Source organism: Chiloscyllium punctatum, chromosome 24, assembly GCF_047496795.1.
Source record: "Chiloscyllium punctatum isolate Juve2018m chromosome 24, sChiPun1.3, whole genome shotgun sequence".
In the NCBI taxonomy this organism is placed as follows: domain Eukaryota; kingdom Metazoa; phylum Chordata; class Chondrichthyes; order Orectolobiformes; family Hemiscylliidae; genus Chiloscyllium; species Chiloscyllium punctatum.
In genome coordinates this window covers 89,158,267-89,174,821 of record NC_092762.1, presented here as the reverse complement: position 1 = coordinate 89,174,821, position 16,555 = coordinate 89,158,267, and the positions used below count along the sequence as shown (strand labels likewise).

Below are 16,555 nucleotides of genomic sequence, written 5' to 3'. Positions count from 1 at the left end.
CAGGACAACTTTAACCATAACACTGTACAACCCTGTCATAGCAACTACTGCAAGACGTGTCAGAGTATTGACATGGATACCACCATTACACGTGGAGACACCACCCATCATGTAAGCAGCAGGTACTCATGTGACTCAGCCAACGTTGCCTATCTCATACACTGCAGGCAAGGATGCCCCAAGGTATGGTACATTGGCAAGATCAAGCAGAGGTTACAGCAATGGATGAATGGACACCGTGCAACAATAACCAGACAGGGGTGTTTCCTCCCAGTCGGGGAACGCTTCAGCGGTCAGGGCCATTCGTCCTCAGACCATCGGGTGACCATCCTCCAAGGTGGACTTTGGGATATGCAACAATGTAGAGTGGCTGAGCAGGGGCTGATAGCCATGAGGATGGCCTCAACCAGAACCTTGGATTCATGTCACACTACAGTTGACCCCATTACACTCTACACTCTTTAACACACGCACACACGCACAAGCACACACTCTTACATACTCACACGCTCTCTCTCATACACACACATACCACCCCCCACACTCAGATCCATGCACATACCCACTCACATGCTTATACTCCATTACACTTACACACACACTTTACCAAGCACACACTCATGCAACACACACACTCTCATGCACACTCAGACTGACATGCACACATTCACACGCAGACACTCACAGTCTCTTCTCATACATGTATGCGCACATATAAGTCTATGGGGGAATTTGCATTTGCAGAATTTTATTTGCAGATATATTCTACTTTGTTCAAAAAGCGCACTATCTGCAGGCAGTCAATCATGTAATATTTTACAAATTCCATTTTGGAAATAGAACTCGTCTGACTCAAGATTGGGATACAGACAGATTCTAACCATACACCTTTAGTGTATTGTCTGAGCTGAGATGTTAATTTTTTAATGAAACCTTCAGTCACCTCGAGAATGTGACTTAAAAGAAGTTCTGGGATTTACTTATTAATGAACCGAGCCTGCAACCTATTCTCAAAGGTGAAAGACTTAACAGCAATCTAGGTTTGTTCAATGTGTCATTTCAGTTGCATGACACTGTAATTTTTTGCTATAAATTCTGTGACTTATGGACCTGCTTCACTGCTACCTAATGAAGGTGCAGTGCTCCAAAACCTAGCGCTTCCAAATAAACCTGTTGGACTATAACCTGGTGTTGTGTGATTTTTAACTTAATCCACCCCAGTCCAACACCGACCTTTCCACATCAAATAAACCTGTTGGGACTATAGCCTGGTATTGTGTGACTTCTGACTTTGTTTGCCCCAGTCCAACACCAGCACCTCCACAACATTATTTAAAAGTAGAGAGATCCATTCAGAAGACTAATAACAGCAGGGAAGGAGCTGTTCTTGAACCTGTTGGTGTGTGTGTTCAAGCTTTTGTATTTTAAATGGTACATGTCGGGATTATGATGAAATGTTGTCTGCTTAACTAGACAATTGTGGCTCCATCAACAGACAATATCATTCAGGACAAAGCAGCCTGCTTGATTGGCACCCAATTCTGACATCTTCAATGTTCACTAGTGACATACCCTACAAGATGCACTGCAATAACTGACCAAAACCTTTCTATTGAAGTGGGGAAACAATCAGCATTGGATGAGGTTGCACAACATCGTGGGCCGAAGGGCCTGTTCTGTGCTGTATTGTTCTATGTTCTATGTTCTAAATGGCTTGGTGAGGGCACTGGTCTTGGGGCTTTGATGGTGGGACAGGAACGCTGGAAAATAAGGTGGCAGAGTGACAGGAATACTGGGTCAGGGTACTTTTTTAATTCCATCATGCCATGTCAGCTTTGACTTTTAGTTATCTGGATAAAGACCAATTCTTGGTGATGAGAGAGCTGAGACTTTAAAATTACTGGTGGGACAAAAAGGCAGACCCCATATACATCTCAGTTCCAACAGGGATTCAATCCAACACTGTTACTGGCTGATCCATATGCTAGCCATGTAGCCAACAGAGTAAATTTGGGTGGGGGAGGAAAGGAATAATAGTGTGAAGTTGTGTGAATGAGTGTGTGGCGAGGGAGATGAGGGATTAGAGTCATAGAGATATACAGCATGGAAACAGATCCTTCGGTCCAACCCGTCCATGCTGACCAGATATCCCAACCCAATCTAGTCCCACCTGCCAACACCCGGCCCATATCCCTGATGGAAGTGAGGGGAGCGAGTCGGGATGATTGAGGTTTGAAGGTAAGTAAGAGCTAATGAGCAGGGTGAGGGTCGGGTGAATGCAGTGGGTGAGAATTGTAGTGAGAGTGAGGTGATGGTGAGGGTGACAGTTGGTGAGAAGCATTAAAGGGTGGGATTGGGGGGGTATTGTGGGTGAACGAAGAGAAGGGAAGGGTTGAATATGCAGATGGAAAGAGGATTATTTGTTGGGTAAGTGAGGATGTTTGGTGATGTGGTGAGTGTGAGATTGAGGGGCTGGACTGGCAAGTTAGAGGAGTGAGCTTTGCACTGGTGAGGGAATGGAAGGTATTATGGTGGGTGATGAGCATATGGGTGAGACTGAGGCGTTGAGGGGGTAAGTGAGAGAGAAATGATATTGGGGATATGGGCCAAATGCAGGCAAGTGGGACTAGTTTAGTTTGGGAAATTTGGTTGGCATTGCTGAGTTGGACTGAAGAGTCTGTTTCCAAACTGCATGACTATGATCGGCAGGTGGGTGCCAGGGTGTGAGTGCTATCAGGGTGGATTAGGTGAATCAGGTTAAGTGGGTGGGGGAAGATGCTGGGATATGGGATGATGAGGGGGAGCAAAGCTGTTTGTGGCTGAGTTGGGTGATAGCATGAGGAGTGTGTTTTGGGTTTGAGTTTGAGGAGTAAGTTGGGGTTTGGGTGGGCTGTTTGAGCTAAGTGGACATGTGGGTGTTGGGCTGTGTAAGGGGGAAATAGAAGGGGTAGCTTTGGGGTTGGAAGCATGCAGTAGTGGGGGTGTGGGATATGTTGGGGTGTGAAGGTGAAATTAGCAGTAGGAGATTTGAGTGGTGGGAAGAGGTGGTTTAACAGTCCTGGATTATTGGGGATGGGTGGAGTTGGGAGGAGGGATGATAGAGGATGTGAGGGGTCTGTGGGAGTTGGGTTGTGGTCGAGTGGAGTTTGAGAGGTTGGTGGTAATGATGTGAGTTGGTGGATTTTGGTGGGGTATGAAGGGGTGCAGATCATGGCAATGTGAGGGCACTGGTGAATGTGAAGTTGGTTGGGAACGGTGGAATATCTTAATGGGTGATGTGAGGGGACTAGGGTTGACAGTGTGAGAGATTGTATGTATGAGGGGGTGGGATGATAGGGGGCTTGTTGCTTTTGACGGGTGATGATGTTGGGGCCGTGTTAATATGTGTTGGGGATAGGCAATGGTGTAGGCCTGTGAGAGGGTTATTAGGGCGTGAGTGAGTGTGGCAGTGAACGTTGTGGGGTGGTATTATGGGTAACTGTGAGGATGGGAGTTCAGTGGTAATGGAGTGTTGGATAGTGAATTTCAGGAGGAGGGATGGGGATTGTGAAGTGGTTAAACGTGAAGTAAGGGCGATGGTTGGGTAGTGATGAAATTGATGGTGGGATTGGTGATGTATGTGGGGATATTGAGATGAGTGTGGGAATGATGATGGTGGGGGTGAAGTTGGGTCTCGTGGTGGGAGTTATGGGGGTAGATTTCTCCCGCCCACTCACATGAGGCCGCTCTCCTGTGGATTACGGCATCGCTTCTTGCTGGGGATGACGTCACCGCATGCCCGGGCGCAATGACGTTTCAGTGTGCGTCACGACGCAGTGTGTACTACGTCAGCGCTGCGGGGGAGTTGCGGCTCTCGCTGGGTTTCTGTGGCCGCCACCGAGCGATCGATTCCCGAACCCGCGCCCACCGGCCCTTTCTATCCCCGCCTTTCCGCCGAGTACGCGTGGCCAAGGCCCCGACCTCGCTTCGCCTCTCCTCATCCATCCGGCGCGCGCGCGCTGCGCAGCGGTTGTTTCTAGGGTTTTGAATCGCGCCGGGGGGGGGCGAGTGCGCGCTCCCGAGCCGTGCCGCCATGAGTGTGGACGCGTACGGGCCGAGCTCACAGACCCTCACCTTCCTGGACACGGAGGAGGCCGAGCTGCTGGGGGCCGATACGCAGGGCTCCGAGTTCGAGTTCACCGACTTCACTTTACCGTCACAGACACAAACACAGGGCCAGAGCCAAGGGCCCATCGAAGGCCAGGTAAGGAGTGACGAGGCTCTCCTCCCCCCCCCCCCCAAAAAAAGCCACGCCAGTCCCAGGTCGCGCGGCCTAAACCCGGGCTGCGCGACCAGCTCCCTTTTCCCAGGTCCGAGCCTGTTTTTTTCCGTGAGGACTTTGAGTGCAGCCCCCGGACGTCGTTTCAGTGAGGTTTGTGGGCTAGGACCCACATGGAGGGCAGGAAGCGGCAGTGGGGTCGAGAGGCGGCGACGTCAGGGCCTTCCAAGGCCCGATTTGGAGAGGGGGTGGGGGGGGTGAGTTTGAGAGATAGGGGGCGGTCATACTATTCCTCACCTCGCCTCCAGTCCCTCCCCCCGACTCCTCCCCCACCCCCCCCGACTCTTTCTCTCCCCCCCACCCCCCCCGACTCTTTCTCTCCCCCCCACCCCCCCCGACTCTTTCTCTCCCCCCCCACCCCCCCCGACTCTTTCTCTCCCCCCACCCCCCCCCGACTCTTTCTCTCCCCCCCCCCGACTCTTTCTCTCCCCCCCCCCGACTCTTTCTCTCCCCCCCCCGACTCTTTCTCTCCCCCCCACCCCCCCCGACTCTTTCTCTCCCCCCCCCCGACTCTTTCTCTCCCCCCCCCCCGACTCTTTCTCTCCCCCCCCCGACTCTTTCTCTCCCCCCCCGACTCTTTCTCTCCCCCCCCCCCGACTCTTTCTCTCCCCCCCACCCCCCCCGACTCTTTCTCTCCCCCCCACCCACCCCGACTCTTTCTCTCCCCCCCACCCCCCCCCGACTCTTTCTCTCCCCCCCACCCCCCCCGACTCTTTCTCTCCCCCCCACCCCCCCCGACTCTTTCTCTCCCCCCCACCCCCCCGACTCTTTCTCTCCCCCCACCCCCCCCGACTCTTTCTCTCCCCCCACCCCCCCGACTCTTTCTCTCCCCCCACCCCCCCCGACTCTTTCTCTCCCCCCCCCCCCGACTCTTTCTCTCCCCCCCCCCCCGACTCTTTCTCTCCCCCCCCCCCCCCGACTCTTTCTCTCCCCCCCCCCCCCCGACTCTTTCTCTCCCCCCCCCCGACTCTTTCTCTCTCCCCCCCCGACTCTTTCTCTCCCCTTCCCCCCCCCCCCCCCCCCCCCCCGACTCCCACAAACCATCGCCTCCTACAACCCTTCGCATCCACTGCCAAACGATTCAATACGTTCCTCCTCTTCTCACCCCTTGCAGTGCCCCGATGGTACTTAATGCCAAGTGAAGCTGCTCTAGGTCTGGGAATCTGTGGAATGAGGAGCTATTGAAGAGTTGAGAGGAATGGAAGCGGGGACTGTTGGTTAGAGAGGAATTTGTAAAACTTAAGGGGGTGAGGTTGGAGCTCCCTGATCTGCTAGATCGATTTTTGTATGTATCTGTAAGTGTGATGCTGGTGCGAAAATTCCTGGGATTCTTCACATTCTGGTTTGCCTGTTGCTTCCCCTCAACTTCATAAAAATAAGCCCCAGTTCAACTGAACTCCAGCTGCCTGCTCATATGGTTTATTTTGATTGATGTATACAACACAAGGCTTTGGTACAAGGATAATTTGTTGAAGTGAAGACCCTCCACCTAACCACCCAAAAGCAGCCATCAGGCTGCCACCATTTTGGAAGTGAGTGGAAATTTACAAAATACCTGTTCATGTTTAAAAGTGACGGTTGGTTGCATCAGCGGCAGTGCAATAAAATTCCATGTAAAGGTTCTGAGTGACCTACCTTGGGTATTAGCGCATCACTGTTCTACAGTGTTGGGCGAGAATGGGAAATGCATAATCCAGATACAGTTGAAATTGGGCATAGTGTGCAGATAGGAAGACTACTTAGATACTTTGACTTAGGTTATAAGAATTATTGGACTTGTGGGTGAGTCACTTAATTCCAGTCTGGATCTTTTGGCCATTGGAACCTATGAAGTTGCTGAGTTCAGAGCAAGTCCCCACATACTCACAATTTCAAGGATAAAAACAACTGAGGTGGCAGCTGTGTGAATTTTTAGCACTGGGTGTGTTTAGAATTTTTTAAACTTCATTTGAAGTAGTCATATGTCTATCAAAGCTCTCAAACACCACACCATATGTAATAAGCTAAGCAATCATTATATGAAAATGATGATTGTGCCATTTCAATATTGTATCGCAATACTACAACATTGTCCATGCTGCATGATGTTGTGGTAGAAAATGAGGAGCTCAGATTTGAGGCAAGAATTGAAAGCTGTTTGTTATTCTGATGTACTGTCATGCCTTTCAAACATTTAATTTCATTGGAAAAATAACATGTTGAAGTAACTGTGACTCCCATTTAACCACACTTTTAAGATAGAGGGTAATGACTGGTATTGCAGCTGTGAGTGTGTAGATTAGATTAGATTACTTAGTATGGAAACAGGCTCTTCGACCCAACAAGTCCACACCGACCCGCTGAAGCGCACCCACCCCAACCCATTCCCCTACATTTACCCCTGCACCTAACACTGCGGGCAATTTAGCATGGCCACTTCACCTGACCTGCACATTTTTGGATTGTGGGAGGAAACCGGAGCACCTGGAGGAAACCCACGCAGACACAGGGAGAATGTGCAAACTCCACACAGACAGTCGACTGAGGTGGGAATTGAACCCGGGTCTCTGGCACTGTGAGGCAGCAGTGCTAACCACGTGCCACCGTGCCGCCCAAGCACAGTTTGCTTGTTTGTATCCCTTTCCTATACAATGGTAGATCTTAGTTGACATGGTTTTGGTGACATCTGTTGGTCAAGGTTAAGGATATTAGTGATAGAAATTAGAACAAACTTTTAAAGCTGCTCATTGCTCATAGATATGAATCTCTTGATCCTTTACTCCAATAGTTGTGACTTCTTAGTGATGCTGTCAGTTTGTGTTCAGTTATCATGCATGAGTTGAATTATTGCAACCAACAGACATACCATCTGTAAAGGCTGGATTCATTCCCAGGATCAAAGAAGTGGAATGCCTGTGGCCAATTCACCCATTCTGCAGAATGAAGTTTGAGTCACTGAACAGTTAAGTTTGGTCAGTTGAAGCTACTAAGTTCTTAACTGTCTGAGAAATGGAGAAAGTGAGGACTGCAGATGTTGGAGAGTCCACCCTCCCTGCCAACCTATCACAATCAAGCCCCACCTTCCTCCTTCATCCCCCAGCGCCACCTCCACTCTCCTATTTATCTGTCGGTGCTCTGCGCTCTCTCTCTCTCTCTCTCTCTCTCCCCCACCCCACCCCCCACCCAAGTCAACCCCAACATTACTGATGAAGGACTTATGCCCAAATTGTCAACTCTCCTGCTCCTCAGAAGCTGCTAGATTTGTGCTTTTCCATTAAGAAATAGAGAAAGTGGACAGGCCATGAAAATAGCTTGCTGTTGACCTGTGAAGTGGCTCCACAGATGCGCACATTCAGGGAGTTCAATGAGAAATATCGTAAGAAATGTTGAATTTAGAGCATATTGGTGTAGAATTTGTTTGTGATCATTGCAGCAAATGCGATGGATATAAATGTGTTGATGGTGTAAAGTGGTGGTTTGCTTTATACGTTTTCTTGAATCTCTAGTTGTAGACCTTGTCCTGAGCTATTCCTTAGTAAAATAATGCATACCCACTGATTCTAGGTGTCAAGATTTTCATCTCTACAAGCCAAGATGTCAGTGTGTAACTAGGCTGTAATGTAACTTTTTCTTTGGTTACTGATTAGCACTTTTGAATGACATTTATTAATCAGAATATTTTGTTGAAATGTCGCAGTTGCTCCCATGTGGCTGATGTGTTGCAAGGATGTGTACTCCACAAGCATTTAGTATCTTAATTCCTGTTTAACTTGTATTCTGTACGATATAAATTCTTCTCTGTAGAACAGAGTGCATATATTTTTAAAATAACAAAACTCAAAGCTTGTTTTCTGATTCAAATACTTGTAAACTGGTGAAGCTAAACTCCTAGAGTTTGACTTTGAACTGTATGATAAGAATCCTGTGTACTTGTTACTCATTTCTCTACTTTCACTGTTTAAGTACCTAACTAAACATTATTTTCTTTGCTGATTCTATCACATACAACCCACAAAGGGTGTATAGGATGCCTCTTCACCAAATACATTTGTGCAGAAGATATTCTTCAATAATATTGCATCAGGGCTTCCACATCTCCATCTTTGTTCATTTGGATGGAACTTTTTTTTAAGTTTGTGTGTATGGAACTTCCTTCCTCATAAGTTAGTTATGTTGAAGTCAACATTAGCGCTGTTTCTCTCTCCTCAGATATTGACAGACCTGTTGGTGTTTCTCCAGCATTCTGTTTTTATAACTAAAATAAACTCTTTCCTTCAAACCCCAAAAACTAGATGGCAAGGTATATTTGGGAGCATGTTTACCAAGATATGCTTAATGCTGTAATGTCTAACAGTTTGCGACATGGGATCTTTTAACATGTGTTATTGGACAGATTTCAAAAGTAAAATAGAGGGCCAAAGATTTTTAACAATAACAAAATGTTGAAAAAAAGGCCAGTGATTCTATTTAGCATCTGGTCTGAAGGGTAACCAATCAATCAGCCTCACCACTGATATTCTCAGCTCTCTTACTTGAGAATATCAGTGGTGAGGCTGATTGATTTTAAGCCCAAGCATAATGATGCATGATTTGTTTTGGCAATAGTGTTTAATTGGTGAGAGTCAAATGGTTTTGATAATGTAAAGGGACCTAAAGAAATGAATTGTACCTGTGATCAATAAAGGGAAAAATTAGTCAGTGCTCATAATGAAGACGACTTCTGATGGGGAAACCGTATCCAATGGCATCTGATCAGTACCAAGATTGAGAGAATTGAGACACAACCACAGGGAGATAAAAATATTGTGGTGCAAGTTATCTTGAATGTGTTGTCTAAAAATGATGGAAGCAAATACGTTAGGAACTTTCAAAACTGAATTGAATATACTTGGAAGTGAAATATGTAGGACTGTGGGTGAAGAACAGGACTAATTTGATAGCTCTTCCAGCAATGCTGCAGATTGAATCTCCATAACACACTTTTTCCTATACTTTCATCTTAGTCTGTAAAGTATAAGGACTAGAATGCAACAGAGCTGTTGCCTTTTCTGCAGCTGATTCTTTACTGGAATGATATTTTAAAATACACCCAGATTTGGTTTTAAAAAACTCAAAGTATAACGTATTTGGTCAATTTTGCATGTAAACAATGCAGTGAGGTCACAACAGTTTTTCATCGTTAGTCAAAAACTTCAATATCTGAGGAGACCTCCCTGAGCTGGCCATTCTGCTTTTATTCAACAGTAATGGTATTTTAACATTTATATTTGTAAATAGTTGAAGTTTAAAATATAAAATGGACAGTTTCAGATGTGCATTATAAGTATTTGCAATCTGATTTAAAGAGTTCCATTTTAATTGTCACCTGCTACCATTATGGAATGAAAACAGATGTGCTGCATATTGTCCTGTTGAGTAAACTCTTAGTGGTAGTTAGGTTCACTACCCTGTCTGTTTAATTTTTGTTGGTAAGTCAACTATCATTTATAGCTTGTGCTGCACTGAGTATTGCTTAGCTAAATGAGTGCTTTTAAGAGTTGGTTAAAAACAGAGTAGGTGAAGCTGAAAGACTGAATATGGTGTTCACTGTTTGCTTGGGCCGTTGAGGAAGTGTCATGGTCTCAATGGAAACAGCCAGTTGGTACATGATGCCTGCAGAGCATTTTTCTTCGAGATTTCAAAGCATAATACTTTAACTGAAGTAGAGACTAGTGATTTTAAAATGTTTGAAGTGAATGAAGGTCCTTAGCTTAATAAAATTCTCTTAAAGGGAGTAACTAGTTTCTTCCAGAGGGAAGTCATGACAGGAAACCTCAGACCAATGTGGGAAATAAGGGGTGTTCCCATTGTCCCTGATGACTAAGGGTGCCAGAAGTCTGTCTGGCTGCAGCTACTGGCTAACTGTGTTTTGGGGCTGGAGCTGCAGATGGACTCGCTGTGGAGCATCATCATATTGAGAATGTCGTGGACAGCGCATTTAACGAAGTGGTCGCAATGCAGGTGAGGCTTACACAGGTAGAAAGGGAATAGGTGACCATCAGACAAAGCAAAAGGCTCAGGAAGGAAGTGCAGGAGGTCCTGTGGTCAGGAACTTTTGGATAGTGTTTCAGGGGTTGGGGTTGATGGTGTTGCCCCCTCGGGGGAAAGCAGCATCAGCCAAGTTTGTGGTACCATCGGTGGCTCTGTTGTAAAGAATGGGAGGCAAACGATCAGCAGCGCTGAAGTGATGGGAATTCAATGGTAAGGGGTGCAGGTAGGCACTACTTTGACCACAGGTATGAATCCAGGATGGTATGTTGCCTCCCTGGTGCCAGGGTCAGGGATGTGATAAAGCTATTGCAGGATGCCCTGGATTGGGAGGGTGAACAGCCAGTGGTTGTGGTACACCTAGGTACCAACAACAAAGGGATGAGGACCTGAAAGCTGAATGTAAGAACAAAGAAAGTTTACACCCCAGAAACAGGCCCTTTGACCCTCCAAGCCTGTGCCAGTCCAAATCAACTGTCTAAACTTATCGCCCAATTCCTAAGCATCTGTATCCCTCTGCTCCCCACCTACTTGTGCATCTGTCCAGACTCATCTTAAATAACCGTACCTGCCTCTACTACCTAAGGGCGGCACAATAGCACAGTGGTTAGCACTGCTGCCTCATAGCGCCAGAGACCCGGGTTCAATTTCTGCCTCAGGCAACTGTCTGTATGGCGTTTGCATGTTCTCCCCGTGGTTGTGTGGGTTTCCTCCGGGTCCTCCGGTTTCCTCCCACAGTCCAAAGATGTGCAGGTAAGGTGAATTGGCCATGCTAAATTGCCCATAGTGTTAGGTAAGGGCTAAATGTAGGGGTATGGGTGGGTTGTGCTTTGGCGGGTCGGTGTGGACTTGTTGGGCTGAAGGGCCTGTTTCCACACTGTAATGTAATCTAATCTAATCTACCGCTGCTGGCAACGCGTTCTAGGCACCTACCACCCTCTATGCAAAGTACTTTCCATGTGTATCCCTCTTAAACTTTTCACCTCTCACCTTGAACCGTGAACTATCATTATTGAATCTCTCACCGAGAAAAAGCTTATCTCTATCCACCCTGTCTGTAACCTTCATGATTTTGTAGACCTCAAAGTTTGGGGGAAGATTTGTAGCTCGGGTGCTCGTTGTTGTGGTTCTGTTCGCCGAGCTGGGAATTTGTCTTGCAAACGTTTCGTCCCCTGTCTAGGTGACATCCTCAGTGCTTGGGAGCCTCCTGTGAAGCGTTTTTGTGTTGTTTCCTCCGGCATTTATAGTGGCCTGTCTCTGCCGCTTCCGGTTGTCAGTTCCAGCTGTCCGCTGCAGTGGCCGGTATATTGGGTCCAGGTCGATGTGTTTGTTGAGAGAGTCTGTGGATGAGTGCCATGGCACAAACACATCGACCTGGACCCAATATACCGGCCACTACAGCGGACAGCTCAAACTGACAACCGGAAGCGGCAGAGACAGACCACTATAAATGCCGGAGGAAACAGCACAGAAGCGCTTCACAGGAGGCTCCCAAGCACTGAGGATGTCACCTAGACAGGGGACGAAACGTTTGCAAGACAAATTCCCAGTTTGTAGACCTCAATTAGGTCCCCCCTCAATCGTCTTTTTTCGAATGAAAACAATCCTAACCTACTCAACCACTCTTCATATCTAGCACCTTCCATACCAGGCAACATCCTCGTAAACCTTCTCTGCATCCTCTCCAAAGCGTCCACATCCTTTTGGTAATGTGGCGCCCAGAACTGTACACAGTATTCTAAAAGCGGCCAAACCAAAGTCTTGTACAATTTTAACATGGCCTGCCAGCTCTTATACTCAATACCCCGTCCGATGAAGGCAAGCATACCTCTGCCGCCTTGACCACTATCCAACTGTGCAGCCAACTTCAGGTACTAAGAAGTTAGGAAATAAATTAAAAGGTGGGACCTCAAATGTATTAATGTCAGGGTTACTCATTGTGTCACATGCTAGTGAGAGCAGGAATAAGAGAGTTGATCTGATAAAAACACAACTTCTGAAATGGTGTACCAGGGAGGGGATTTAGATTCTTGAGGTAATGGGACCATTTCTGGAGAAAATGGGACATGTACAAACCTAACAAGTTGCACCTGGGCAGAGTGGGACAAACACCTTCGATGGGGCTTGTGCCATTCCATGAGACTTCTAACTAGTATGGCAGTGGAATGGGAACCAAAGTGTAGAGTCCAATTCAGATGGGTTAGATTCAGATCAGGAAACAGGAAATAGAACAGTGGGTGATGTATTCAGCAGCCACCTGATGAAGGAGCAGTGCCTCCAAATAAGCCTGTTGGACTATAACCTGGTGTTGTGTGATTTTTAACTTTGCCCACCCCAGTCCACTGTTGGCTCCTCCACGTTTCAGCAACTTGGAAAGACAAATAAAAACAAGGCTTAAAATGTGTCCAGTAAAGGAAATTGACTGGGTTGAGCTGTTTATACTTCAGTGCAGGGAATGTATGAACAAGACAGATGAACAAAGGGCACAGATAGACACATAGCAGCACACTATAACAGAAACCTGGCTAAAGAAGGCACAGAATTAGCAGCTCACTATCCCTGAGTATAGAGTTTTCAGGCATGTTAGAACGGGCGACTTAAAGGAAGCGGGGTAGCAGTATTGGTTAAAGAATGAATTACAGATGTGAGAAGTGATGATACACTAAACAAGATAACAAATGAGGCTTTATAAGTTGAGCTTAGCAAATAAAAAAGGTAATCACATTACAAGGAGTGTACTACAGGTGCCCAAAGAGCTAGAAGAATATATGATGTGTACCTATTTCTGCCTGTAGGAATAAGGGCATATTCTTATGGTGAGAGATTTAAAAAAGACATGAAGGGCAATTTTTTTCAGTGGTTTGTGTGTTGAATGAACTTCCAGAGGAAGTGGTGAATGTGGGTACGGTCAGTGTTTAAAAGACTTGTAGATAACTACATGGATTGAAAATGCTTGGAGTGATATGGGTCCAGTGCAGGCAGGTGAGGCTAGTTTAGTTTGGGATTATAGTTGGCATGGATTAGTTGAACTGGCGGTTCTGTTTCTGTGCTGTATGATTCTTGAGGGCAATAGTAGGCTTTAACTAACCCAACATCAACTGGGTTTCAGACAATGAGATTGAAAAATTCAGGAACTGTTCCAAAAGTTTTTTTTTTCAAAAACAATGTGACAAGCCCAACACAAGGAGACAGATTTCTGTATTTAGTTTTGGGAAGTGACGATGGGCAAGTAGGCAAAGTGACGATGGATGTCATATTGGGGATAGTGACCACAGTTTTGTTAGATCTGGCATTATTGTGGAAAAGGACAGAGATAAATTATAAGTAAAAGCTTTTTACTGGGGAAAAGTGAATTTTACAAAATTGAAAAGTGTTTGGATGATGTGGACTGGACAGGATGGCTAAAGGATGAATCTGTGGTAAGCCAGTGGGAGGTGCTTAAAAAGTGCGATCTTTGGGGCATTAAACAGATATGTTCCCTCCAAAAATAAGAATGATACTGCCAAATCGACACCCCCGTGGTGGTCTAGAAAAATACAGGTAAAGAATAAACAGGAATAAAAAGCTTTTGATAGTCGCACAAAACCCACACTGCAAACAACCTAGAGGAGAACAGGGATCAAATAGACAAAAAAAAATCAGGGAATGAAAAAAATGTTGGCAAGCTAAATAAAGGATATTTTATCAGGAAGTAGAGAGCACAGGTGTAGTTAAGGAAAACATGGGACCTATCAGAGAAAGAAAGGAACTTGTGTGAGGATGCAGAGGAAATGTGAAAAATTTGAAATGAATTTTTTGTTTCCATGTTTACAAAGGAAAGGGGTGATGTGGATATAGTAGGAGTTGAAATATTGGACAAAATAGCCATAATGAGAGAGGAAGTGTTAGATGAGATGGACCCTTTGTAAGTGGACATGTTGCCAGGATGGGAAGGATTGTTCCCTAAGATGCTGAAGGATGTCAGGGGGAAAATAAATGCTCTGAGCATTATTTTTCAATCTTCACTCTACCTATGTGTGGTGCCAAAAGACTAGAGGAATGCAAATGTGATTTAGTTGTTTAAAAAGGGTATGAAGAAACCAATTATAGGCCAGATTGGCATTTTTCAGTAGTGGGAAATTGTCACAATCAATTGACGATAGAGGTGTCATATTGGTTAGTAGAGTGCCAGGGATTTGGTTTCCAGTCTAGCCTTGACTGTTCGTGTGGCATTTGCACATTTTCCCTGTGTCTGAGTAGGTTTCTTCCCACAGTCCAAATATGTGCATATATGTGCAGGTTCGTTGGACTAGCCATGTTAAATACAGGGTTGTTGGGGCGGGTTTTGAGTAGGATTTTCTTTGGAGGTTTGGTGCAGACAAGTTAGGATCAATGGCTTCTATGTGCACTGTCGGGATTCTGAGTGATTGGATAAACTGTCATTCACAAAGGCATGGAACTAATCAGGGAAAGTTAGCATGGCTTTAAGGGAAGGCCATGCCTTACAAATTTTAATTGAGTTATTTGAGGAAGTGACGAAGATTGATGGAAGTGCACTGGATGTTGTTTACATGGATTTTAGTGAGGCAACTGCCATGGCAAACTGGTCAAAAAAAGTAAAAGCCTGTTGATACCAGGTAATGTGTTGAATTGGATCCAAAGTCTGCTCTGTCATAGGAAACAAAAGGTAATGGTCAATGTCTGCCCTTGCAAATGGAAAACTGTTTCAAGTGGTATTCCGCAACACTTGGTGTTTGGACTCCTGCTTGTTTTACATTTGAATGCCGAGTGCGCAATTGGAAAACTTGCAAAAATTGGTTGTGTAGAGGATGGATATAAGCTCAAAAATGATGTTGGGTTGGTGAGTGGGCAAGAAAGTGGCAGATTGAGTTTAACTGTGTAAGTGTAAGGTGATGTATTTAGAGGTTAAACAGTAAAAGGGAATAAATGCAAATATACTGAGAGGGATAGATGAAGTGAGAGATCGGATTGTGCAAGTGCACAGGTCCCTAACGGTAGCAGTAAAGGTAGAATAAGGTTGTAAAGAAGGCATATAGAATGCCATCCTTCATTGGCAGAATACAAAAGTAGTCAAAGATGAATTGTATATGGCACAGGTGAGACCATGACTGGAGTATTGTGTGCATTTCTGGTCATCGCATTACAGGAAGGACATAATTGCTGTGTTGAGAGTGCAGAGAAAATTTCTGGAATGTTGTCAGGGTTGACAAAGTGCAGTTATGAGGAGAGATTTGAAAGGTTGGGGTTTTCCTTGAGACAGAAGAGGTGAGGTTTGAAATGATTGAGGTATACAAAATTATGAAGGGTAGAGATGTAGTTGACAGGAGGAGTCTGTTTCTTTTGGCAGAGTGTTCAAAAACCAGCAGTCACAGATTCAAGCTAAATGGCAGAAGGATTAGAGGGGTGGTGAGGAAATACCTTTTTAAGCAGAGGATGGTGGGTATCTGGAATTCGCTACCTGAGTTGCTTATGGAGGCAGAGATTCTAAAACATTTAAGTTCCAGTATTTTGCATCTTTAAATGCTGTAAGCTGCACGGCTATGGGCCCATCTGAAGGAAGAAAGGATTAAAATAACATCTGGTTGTCTTCGCATTGGTGTGGAGAAGATGGGCTAAATAGCCCCCTTCTGTTCTGTATCATTTCAGTGGTTCCTTTGCTATCAATCCCTGCCGTTTATGTAAAGTTACACTCTCCTCTTTTCCCCTCCCCACCCCCTTCCCATAACAGTTGTTTTCTTCCAAAAGGATACTCTGTTCGTCAAGTTTGTAAAGGTACAATAATTTTTAATTGGAAATGTTTTGTACGGAAGTTGCAGTTAAAGTAAACTTTTCTCCGTGTGCATGCTCTGTCTGAATATGAATGCCAAAGGCAAACCACTTCAAATTGTATGCATAATGATATCAAATTGTGCTCAGTAGTTGACCTCTATACAAGGGTCAGTACTTAGCATATGAAGGGCCTTTGAAGGGTATCTAAACTTTGTGTATTACCAGGTAGGGCAAGGTGAGTTTTGAGCATTTTAGTTTAAAAATTTTGCTGTGGGCATCAGATTGACAGTTTCCCTGGCTGCTTTCCTTGAAGCTATTCCAGTTTGTTTCCCAAATTAATATTGTGGATTACTTTGATTAGTTGAGCGGACTGGGAATTAATTTCATATCTATATTGGCAATCTTCTGTAACCCCTGGTACAGCATTACATACTGTTCATAAATCCTTTTAACATATCAAAA

General features: G+C 45.4%; 1 protein-coding gene across 4 annotated transcripts in view; it reads left to right on the top strand.

The window, feature by feature from the left end:
- Window positions 1-3,820: 3,820 nt before the first annotated feature.
- Window positions 3,821-16,555, top strand: part of upf1 (UPF1 RNA helicase and ATPase) — a 76,794-nt gene continuing 64,059 nt past the window's right edge. For all 4 annotated transcript variants that reach the window (XM_072594506.1, XM_072594505.1, XM_072594504.1 and 1 more), the window contains exon 1: window positions 3,821-4,243. In XM_072594506.1, coding sequence (XP_072450607.1) covers window positions 4,073-4,243 — 171 coding nt within the window. In that variant the 5' untranslated portion in view covers window positions 3,821-4,072. The remainder of the gene's footprint in view (window positions 4,244-16,555) is intronic.